Below are 10,960 nucleotides of genomic sequence, written 5' to 3' on the forward strand. Positions count from 1 at the left end.
TAGACTGTGTTCTTTAGCAATGGTTATATATGGTCTAATTGAGGTTAATAAAAGTGTGAAGAAGTTTTGCTGTTGTTTCTATTGCACAATGTAATTCATTTACACATTCGCTATGATAGTTGCAATTTTACCTCTATTATCATTCAATAATCCACTAGTCATTCTATAATATAATATTCTATAAATAGAATAGTCATCTATAATACAATAATCATTATACAATACAGTAGTCATTCTATAATATAATATTCTATAAATAGAACAGCCATTCTATACTTTTTTAAGTAGCAGAAAATTAATGAGAACAACAGATTAAAGAACAATGTAAAAAATCAACCACTAGAAGTATTATTTAGACAATTCACATGAAAAGGATATGAATGTACCAAAATCTTAATAGCAATTTTTCTAACAGGGTTTAGTGGAGTTAAAATATACAAGGCAGAGGTGGCACTGAATCGGAAAATTGCCTTCCCTTTATTCAATACTATAAAAGTCTGAAAAAGAAAATATGAGAAAAATTAATAGATTAGACATGTGGCTTATTTGAAGAGCTTATACACATGAGAACTTTTTACCTGATTTCTTGTTCAAACTTGTTTAAACCAGTTGGTATAGCATAACAAAAAAACATGGTAAATGTCTGTCCCCTAAAATAACTTACAGCTACAAATAAAAATATGACTTAACATTATCTAATCTGTCTCTAAGGTTCTAACTTTATGATACAAATTAATATCCAACACAAAATGTTTACCAAGTTATAAGGTAACTTAGCAGACTCCAATTCTATTTAAAGCTTGCCATCTGTCACAGCTTTGGGAACTTTTCAATTTATTCTGTACATGTTGCTATTAAAATAATCTTTTATAAATATTTTAATTACATCAAGTCATCTACCTCCAATGATTATGAGGACTCTTTATTTTCCTTGTGGTAGTTGTCCTACTTTAGAATGTCAAAACCTGGTTTTGATGATTCTATAGATCTGCTGGTAACAGAAGAGACAACTACATTGAAAATTAGGGTGACGTACATCATTTTGAAGGGAATTTTACAGCTAAAAGCCTATAATCTGAAACCTCTAATCATCAATTTAGCGTTGAAGCTACGCTACCAGAGAGTACCTACCACATCTCTCTGGCGACCCACAGGTTGAGAACTGCTAAGGTCATCTTTTATTTTTTTCCCTTCAAGGCAACTCTGCTTCCGCCAATTCAACTCACTTGCCAATCCCACTGAAAACCTGTCTGCTTCTCCCTCTGACTCTGAGGAAAGGACCCTGTGACTTCAACTCTGGAAACTCCCTCCCATTTCATGTCCATAGCAGACTTGACAATAAGATCCCTACAATACCCCAGTATTGTATCAAAGTTCTTAGTCTTGTCTCATATTAGACTCTCCCGGGGTGACTTTAAAATTGCCAATATTCTGAAGGATGGGCACAGACATGGTATGTTTAAAAATTTCCTCAGATGATTCTAAAATTCAGCCAGGGTTGAAAATCTCTGGGGATGTCCTCAGTTATCAAAGTCACCTCTTCCATCATGTCTTTCCAAATAAATTGTGATGTCTTCTGATCACTCCCTAATTGTTTTCTTCACCAGTGAAGTCTTTGTTTGTTAATATGCACACTTTGGCATGTTGCTTGTAATTATAGTTAAGTAGTAATTTACATGTAGGGTTCATTCCACTGAGGGCTAGGTCAGAAGTTATAAACCGCTAAGCATGAAGAGTATGCAATCTTCTTTTCCTCCACACTTTTCACAGTATTTAATAGTGCTATTTGTAAATAAACACTTGTTTAATTAAATGTGGGTGTACCTCTAAGATGCCATTTACCCTTAAGACATCTATATGCCCATTTACTTAATAATATGTTTTTACCCTTTAACCAACATCTATATCCTATATAGTCATGGTCACTGACAACATGCCCTGTTTGAATAGGTAGTAAGGAACATATTGTGAGTATAAAGGGCAGAGAACACCATGTCTCTATACATTGCCCTTTTGTATTTAAGACCATGGAGCCAACCATTACCTAACCAACCATTTTTTTTTTTTTCTGAACGGCATTCTATAAATGTGAACAATTCTATTAAGAGAGCAAGTAAGTTGTTCTGTATTAGCATTGAGATTATCCAGAAGGAACTGTGGACATGGGAAGACTGCCCTTGAAGCACAAATGCATTAAAAGATTTTCTTGAATTCATAGGATTAGATCATCTAATATTATAGTCAAACAGTCTGGATCCATTTAAGCAGTCGATGACAGCAATAACATATAAAGTTCACCATAATTCAAGATGCATTTGATTATGCTTTTTTGAAACAATTTCCCTGAAAAGCAATTGCCACTTGTAACATTAGAAGATTTTATTTTGAAAAAATATCCAAAGGCAAAGCGAATGAAAGCAAACTGTTCATTTACACATGGACTCCTACACTCCTCCTGCGAGATTCACTTGAGTGGCACTAATGGGATTAAAGCAGATGTGCCAAGGGCGTCTTCATTGAACTGGCAGGCTCTAGAACAGAGCAGGCCTTTAGAACAAAAAGTATGTGGGAAAAAGGCCAGTTCATTTCTGCAAAACAACACCTAACACAAAATAAACCTTGATTTCTGAGAAGTGAGATACCAACATCCTGTACAGGAGACAAGAAAGACATTTGAAATGTGGGCCCCGATGTTATTGAAAGATGTGAAAACTGAAAAGACTTGAGAAGATGACAGATAATTGGAGGAGGAGTAAATAGTGTCCATTCCAAAAGCTGGTCTTCAAGTAATGATAAGCAATGAGGTGACTTTGAAAATACAATAATAGCCCATTCCTAGTAGGTGATGATTGTTATAAGTGGACATATGTTAAACTGGTCCTTGTCCACTCTGGAATGCTGCCTGCTTCTTTTTTTCCAGGTGAACACACATGTTGTGTAGCTTTACTAACATTTTGACTACTTGGCACAAGAATAAGCTTGACATCTCTGAATAGGAATGTTCGCATCGATCAGAGAATTAAAAAAATTATACAACCAATTTTTAAACATTTTCTTGTGTTACATTAATAAACACCATGTAGAGATTTGCTTAATGGTTAAGAGCTCCCGGCCTGGAGCCTCACTGCCTGAGTTCAAATCTTGAATTCACCACTTATAATGGGAGATCTTGGGTAAGTTACTTACCAGCTCTGCGCTTCTCTTTTCATCTGTAAAATGACACTAACGTAGGACCTACCCCACTGGCTCTTTCAATATCAAATGAGTTACGTTTGAGTTCTACTCACAGTGCCTGACAAAGTATGTGCACAACAAATGTTAGCTATTATTATCATCACTGTCACTGTCCGTAAGTCATTCCCTGGTCAACTTAAATGCCATTAAAAGACATTGGGATGTTGCTCACCTGATTAGATTAGGTGTGTAAATGTGTCTCTAATGGCAGCAAACAGTTACATAATGTTTTACAACTTTAAAAAGCCTTTCACCTGCATTATTTCCTAATTAACGTAAGTTTCATAGCATATCTTAACATTCCAGAACTTCTCCATTAACTTCTTACACCTTAAGAGATCATAAACTACTTTTTCTTCAATAGCACCTCAAACTTCATCTTTATAGATATTTCAAAAGGAAAGCAGTGCAGCCAACAGTGATGAGAAAACAGTCTAGATATTTCTCAAGATGGGTCATGGCCACTATGAACAAATCAAGGTCCAAATCTGGTTCTCAGACAGGAGGCAATAAAGCTGACTTTGTTAGCACACAGAGAACAATTCAGTCTCCAAGCGGAAGACTCACATTGACCGTGTTTTAAAGCCTAACATACAAAATCATAATGCCAACCCATTTATTTACAATGAGATATATTACTTCCACAGGGACTGAAATAATTGCAGTAGCATTGCTAGCACAATCTTTCCTTTTAAGCAGATCTATGGGAAGACAAATTATAAGAAGTTTTTTTTTTTGCTGAGGTTGGAGCCTTAAAAAACCTTCTTAATCAAATGATTCAGAATGCTTAGCCTCTCTGTTAGGTAGGCCACTGAAATGGCCTTCATTTGAGGAGAAAGATGCTTTTAGGATACTACTAAATATCTGTCTCCCTTAGAAAATGCTAATATTAATCTCTAGTATTCTCCCCCCTCCCTTATTTATCTTACCATTTCCCTTGCTTAAAGATACTTCCTGTCTTTAAGTTGCAAATGCATTGAATCATGTCAAAGTAAGTGATACCCTGTCTCTTGAAGGTATCTTTGCAAATATATTCTTTTCATAGAACTGTCTTCTGGTTCCTTGGGGGATGTCTCACTCTCATCATCGTGTGTAATAATCCAGCAACGAAATTTCAAAATTTCTATAGAAATGTGCTGGAATAAATTACTTTTAGGAATCTAGGAATATATTCTCATTGCCACTTTCTATGAAACTAGTTTAAAAGGCAGAAGAAAAGAATTATTTAAGTATTTAATTTTGTGTGGTGGCTTTAAATAAAGCATTCTAAAACTTGCTGCTCAAAGTGTGTCCCATGTACGAGCCGCATGAGTCTCACTCGGTGGCACCTTAGAAATGCGGGATCTCTGGCCCCACCCCAGGTCTATAGAATCAGAATCTGTATTTAACAAGATCCTCGGGTGATAAGTACTAGTGTGCCACCTGCTTAAGTATGTCGACAACAACAGATACTTTGCTTCGCTAATGCCAATTTAATTCTATCTCAATTGCTGGGACATTGCAGACATGGTCCATCTCTTCACTTCTCTCCACTGGAGCCAAATCTTGACTTCATTTCTTATGAGCATTTCTGCTTCTTACAGAATCAAATTTGAACAGTATGTGGTGTGGCATGTATATGAGCCTGAGAAAAGCCTATTAATGTTGAGTGTTTAATAAAAGGCTTAACTTTGGAAGCATAACTGAACTTTCAGAAGCACAGAATCAGTACTCACTTTCTTACTGATGTAGTACGGGTCCAGGTCCTCCAGGGGCTCTGACACCATCCCAGGAGGGATGTCTCCATAAATAAATGGAAGGTTTTTTCCAGCTTCCAAGTCACCATTTGGCTTTGGTTTGTTCTCATCATCATTGTCTTGCTCTCTCTTGGGGTTCTTGGCTTTCTCTTCTGCAGCACGTTTTTCGATAGCAGCAAGGGAATCTCTAGTGAAAAGGCGGAAGCTCTCAGGTCCCGGGGGTACCAGCAGTGCCTGTGCCATCTTTTCATCCTGCACATTTAATCACGTGTAGCTTCTTGCATAAGAATTGCCTGTAAACAAACAAAAATGAATGAGAGTTAGGAAAGCAAATGAATGAGAGGGATTAAGAAAATCATCCAAGATGTTATTTAATGTTCCTTCTAGTAATTTTTTAAAAGTACTGCACTACAAATTTTAACTTGGACACATCATAATTCAATCTAAAATTTTTAATAAGCCAACTTTAGAAGTCTATTGACACTCTGTTCTGAGCCAAAATATAGTATACTTTTGGTAAAAAGAGTAATGCTTGTTAATAAAATACTTAAGGACTCTTATTTCTCTCACCTCTCCTTTTATCACATCTTACTCTCCAAATAAAGACATATTGAAGAAAAGACAATATCATAGACTGACTCATAGAATCTCAGGATAGGAAAGAAGTTTTGTGTAACCCAATCCCTGTTCTAGTCATCAGCATCCTTCATCACTGGTTCTCTAGGGAAGATCTGACCAGCAGCAAGTACAGGGAAGTCAAGACTTTGTTTCCTTTTAGCTTTTCCTTTTGGATCCTTCTGGGGCATCTTCTGAGGCAATGCAGAATACGGCAGGGGAAGGGGGGAAGGTAGGTTTACAGTTGCTCTTATGGAAAAGAATACAATCCTATATAATAAAACCCCAATATGCAAATTGACCAAACGGTGGAACGACTGGTCGCTATGATGTGACCATCAGGGGGCAGATGCTTAACACAGGAGCTGCCCCTTGTGGGGAATCAGGCCTAAGCCAGCAGGCAGACATCCCCTGAGGGGTCTTGGACTGCAAGAGGGTGCAGGCCAGGCTGAGGGGCCTCCCTGAGTGCACAAATTTCATACATTGGGCCTCTAGTAATACTATATAATAAAAGTGTAATATGCAAATTGACTCTAACGTCAGAACAACCTGAAACGACCACCAGGGGGCAGATGCTCAATGCAGGAGCTGCCCCCTGGTGGTCGGTGCACTCCCACAGGGGGAGCTCTGCTCAGCCACAAGCAGGGCTGAGGACTGCAAACACAGCAGTGTGGTGGGAGCCTCTCCTGCCTTCTCAGCAGCGCTAAGGTTTCTGACTGCCAGCTTAGGCTCTATCCTCCAGGGAGCAGGCCTAAGCTGGCAGGTGGACATCCCCCGAGGGCTCCCAGGCTGCAAGAGGACACAGGCCAGGCTGAGGGACAACCACCCGCCCCCCACCCCCCCGAGTACACAAATTTTTGTGCACTGGGCCTCTAATTAATAACTAATAACACTGGTTTTGCATACTCAGAACTGTGATCCTACTTTTGTCCAACCCTGTATGTTTATTTCATTTTCTAATCTGCTGCTCTTTAACTATTCTAAGACAATTTTCAGATGCTTCCTGAATCTTTCATTTGGTATAGTGGTTAAAAGCATGGAATATGGCCTGGCTGGCATGGCTCAATGGTTGAGCATCGACCTATGAAACAGGAGGTCATGATTTGATTCCCTGTCTGGACACATGCCCGGTTGCGGGCTTGATCCCCAGTGTGGAGCATGCAGGAGGCAGTCAATCAGTGATTCTCTCTCATAATTGATATTTCCATCTCTCTCTCTCCCTCTCCCTTCCTCTCTGAAACCAATTTAAAAAATTTAAAAAAAATTAAAAAGCATGGAATATGGAGCTAGAACCCTTTGTTCTAAATCCTGGCTCTACCACTTGTGAGCTACGTGACTTTGTAAAATGTAACCCCTCAGTGCATCAGCCTTCATCCATAAAAAAAAAAAGAGAACTGACCTACCAGGTTATTGTAAGGAATAAATGAATGAATTTACATGAAGTGTTTAGAATAGTTTCTGGAATTAGTAAACACTATTTTAGTGTCAGCGATCATAATCTAATTATCCTCAGTCTCTCCAGCCATTACTCCTGTTGTGGTTTCAAGCATTTTTACGATTCAAGTCACTCTCGTTTAAGTAAGGTCTTGGTTTGCTGGAACCACAGCTGATCACAGAGCTCCAGGAATGGGCTGGAAAGTGAAGAGCACGAGGTGGAGGGGGGTGGGCATTCACACATGCCTGCCATCTGGCTGCGAGAGGAAAGGAGAGAAGGCAGACATGTGGAGACGCCTTGCTCAGTTTCCTGGGGAAGGGGGAAGCATTGTGTCTGCTGGAAATGTGACACCACTGTTCAAAATACAGGAAATCAGAGACAAAAATTTTGAAAAGTAAATTAATAGTTATTTTGCATTGGGCCAAAAAAATCACACTGTAAAAGTCAAGATAGCCAAAACCGATTTGGCTCAGTGGATAGAGCATCGGCCTGCGGACTGAAAGGTCCCAGGTTCGATTCCGGTCAGGGGCATGTACCTGGGTTGCGGGCACATCCCCAGTAGGAGATGTGCAGGAGGTGGCTGATCGATGTTTCTCTCTCATCGATCTTTCTAACTCTCTATCTCTCTCCCTTCCTCTCTGTAAAAAAAATCAATAAAAAGTATATTTAAAAAAAAGTCAAGATAGAAAACAGAAACAATAACAACAAAATATGAGTGCATCAGTCGTCTTGTAGAATGATCTAAAACCACGGCCTCAAAGTAGTCATCAAAGTCGTCTGTCACATTTTCCCTGTCCCCATCCGCCCACCCAGCCCTTGCCTCTGCACTAGTCTAGTCTCCATAGTCGTTTATCCCTCAGTGGCTTTCTAATTCTTAGCAGTTTGTTGCATATATTGAACTTATAGACAGTGAGAAACGCTGGATCTTCTAGTAACATAAGAAAAATTGTATAGGTTTATATCATGTTTTGAGTTTAAATCTGGATTACTGGTTCCCTAGTCTGTTCTAATGACAAAAAATGATTTTAATAGCTTTTTTTCCATGGAATTTGTTTTTATAATATGATATTTTTATACCCCCTGCTACTATGAAGGCATACTAAATAAGTTATAAAATAATAGATTTGTCAAAAATTGTGTCATTTTCCCCACTAGTTCTGAAAAAGACCTTCTGATTTGAGGCGCGATAAGGCTTTTTTTTTTTTTTTGTATTTCATTAAGTGGGATGTGAATGTAAATCAGAAGGTTTGAGAATAGTTATTCTGTTTTACTCAAAAACAGTCAACTATTAATTTACAGCAGAATCAATGTTTTCTTCTATATCATGTCAGTTTTGATGGGCACATAATTGATCCAGCTCGAGGCTGTGTGGAATAATCACAGCCTGTATACTTTCAAGTATGGAAGGAGTTTGCCCTTAACTACAAGTCATAAATACCCAGAGATGCGCGATTCTCTCATCGCCTGTCATGAACTGAGTGGGTAAGTTTCTTCTCAAGTGTTCAATGAAAATGGAACAGCATGGCAAACCTGTCTTAAGAAGTTTCTATGAAACATGGTTGCTTTCTTAGGGGAAAAGAAAGGTTGCTTTTGTATTTGAGCAATGATTTTTGTTTCTTTATTGACAATGGAATGGTAAACATGTAGCAATCAGAATGGGAGATCTGGGTTAGCACTGACCCTATCACTAACTGTTTGCCTGTTTCATTTAATCTTCCTCAACCTCAGTGCCATTGAAGTGCCTTATCATATATGTGGCAGCACTTTGCCACAAAGAAATAATTAATTATACTCATTTAATTGGACTCTCCTGGTTGCTAAGTTTTAAAATGAAATTAGGCTAAAAGCATTTAATGTGGAAATCTTTCAATAATCTTTGGAGATGATCCCGATTTCTTTGAAATATCATAGAACAAGGACCATCACAAAATCATGAATATTTTTTTAAAAATAAATAGTTCTATACCTCATGTTCACTTATCAAGACTAGAATAAAGAATCTGAGTGTTGGTCGAAAGAAAGTAAAGAAGTCTTTCTAAAATTCCTATCCTCTTATCTCTTACAGCCTGAGAAGCCAGCCCGCCCCCAACTCTGCTTTTCCTCTGCAAGGGGAACTATTTGGATAGGCTGAGACATTAAAGATTACAGGGAGTAGAGTTTCCGGTGGCCCCACCTGCAGCTTTGCTGTTTAGAAGCCTCTCCTAGTTCTTTGGAAGTTCTATTTTAATTTTAATTCTACTTTAAAATTTTTCTTCTCTTTTGTTCCTTGTGATCTTATTATACAAAACTCTTACATAATGTTATATTTCTAATAGAGCAGATCTTTAAAAATTAATTCCTGCCGATGTCTTGGCGTGGAATATATATTATTAATGAATATATGTGCATTATAATTTATTAAAATACATCAAATTTAATATGCCAAATTTTCTCCAGAACTGTCCTTGCAAGGACAAAAAAAGATAAGAATAAAAAAGATCTGAGATGATCTCTTAGATTAACACTAGTGTCTCTATGTGTGAATGTGTGTGAGTCAAGCAAAAGCATCCCTCTATTAATCAATAAACAGATTGTGGCTCAAATTATCCTGTTATAGGGAGGGACCACAGAATTTCAAACCTGGAAGGGAATTAGGATAATTCAGGAAATACTTACTGGGAGACTATCATGCATCAGTACTGTTCTTGGAGTATACACCCGTGGTCCCTGCCTTTAGGGAGCTGCCCATCTCTCGGGAGAGACAGATATTTATGCAAATGACTATAATGCAATTATATGTAGCTGGCTATTGTCTGCGCTCCATAAAAGGGAACAATTTCTTCTGCCAAGGGAAGGAAGGGAGGGAGGGGTGTGGTTCATGCAAGTTTCCCTGAGGTAGGTTTTGTAGACTATTTGGGATTTGACCAATTAGATGTGGTGGTGGTAGTTGGGGGAGGGCTAGTAGAAAGACCTATTTGTAGAGGAGACATCTAAGCAGAGAGACAGCATGTACATGGATCTAGAAATAACAAAGAGCATGGAGAGGCTGGGAGGTACTATAAGGAGTTTATTATGCATGGAGACTAACCTGCCCAAAAGGGAGTAGAAAGAGGAAGGACTAGAAAGTTAGGCAGGATATAGATTACTAAAGGTCTTGTACAGAACACTAAGGTAAGCCAGGGAAGGGGAGTGACATGATCAATTTAAAGATTAGAAAGATGGTGGCAGTTTGAAGTGTAGACAAGTAGCAAGTAACCTTAGAACAACGGGTTTCAAAAGTTTGGTTTCAGGATCCCTTTATACTCTTAAAATCATCAGTGACTTCAAAGAGCTTTTGTTTATGGGGGGACATGTCTCCCCATGTTTACCATATTCAAAATTAAAAGAAAAAATTTACAACTTTTATTAATTAACTTAATAGTAAACTATTGTATGTTTACATATACTAGTAAAACAAATGTTTAGTGACAGTGACTATATTAACCCAAATGAAAAGAATTGAGTGAGATTGAATTTGTTTTACATTTGGGTAAATCTCCTCATTGTCTGGCTTAATGAAATACAGCTAGATTCTTTTTTTTAAAAAAATATATTCTTATTTATTTCAGAGAGGAAGGCAGAGAGAAATGGAAACATCAGTGATGAGACAGGATCATTTATCAGCTGCCTCCTGCAGGCCCTGCACTAGGGACTGAGCCTGCAACCCAGGCATGTGCCCTTGACTGGAATGGAACCTGGGATTCTTATATCTGTTTCTGAGTTCAGTCTGTTGAGGTATGCTGTTTTTATCAAAGCAAATTAAGAAAATTCATATATATATATATGGCTGGAAAATCAGAATTTTAAGTTAATTGCCTTTTCAGAAAATTGTGATATTCTTCTTGGATAAACACTAAAACTACAAATGGCAGGTTTTTTTTTTTTTTTTTAAATTAGTTTCAAAATGGAACCTGGACAGATA

The 10,960-nt window shown here is 37.9% G+C and overlaps 1 protein-coding gene across 1 annotated transcript in view; it reads right to left on the reverse strand.

Annotated features, from left to right (window-relative positions):
- The window catches only part of SCN3A (sodium voltage-gated channel alpha subunit 3), a 111,362-nt gene that overhangs the window by 75,345 nt on the left and 25,057 nt on the right, over positions 1-10,960 (reverse strand). The window contains exons 3-4 of the mRNA XM_006766509.2: positions 4,950-5,263; positions 379-497 (exon numbers count right to left, since the gene is read on the reverse strand). Of these exons, the coding sequence (XP_006766572.1) occupies positions 379-497; positions 4,950-5,213 (383 nt within the window). The 5' untranslated portion in view covers positions 5,214-5,263. The remainder of the gene's footprint in view (positions 1-378; positions 498-4,949; positions 5,264-10,960) is intronic.

This window comes from Myotis davidii, unplaced genomic scaffold, assembly GCF_000327345.1.
Source record: "Myotis davidii unplaced genomic scaffold, ASM32734v1 scaffold59, whole genome shotgun sequence".
In the NCBI taxonomy this organism is placed as follows: Eukaryota; Metazoa; Chordata; class Mammalia; order Chiroptera; family Vespertilionidae; genus Myotis; species Myotis davidii.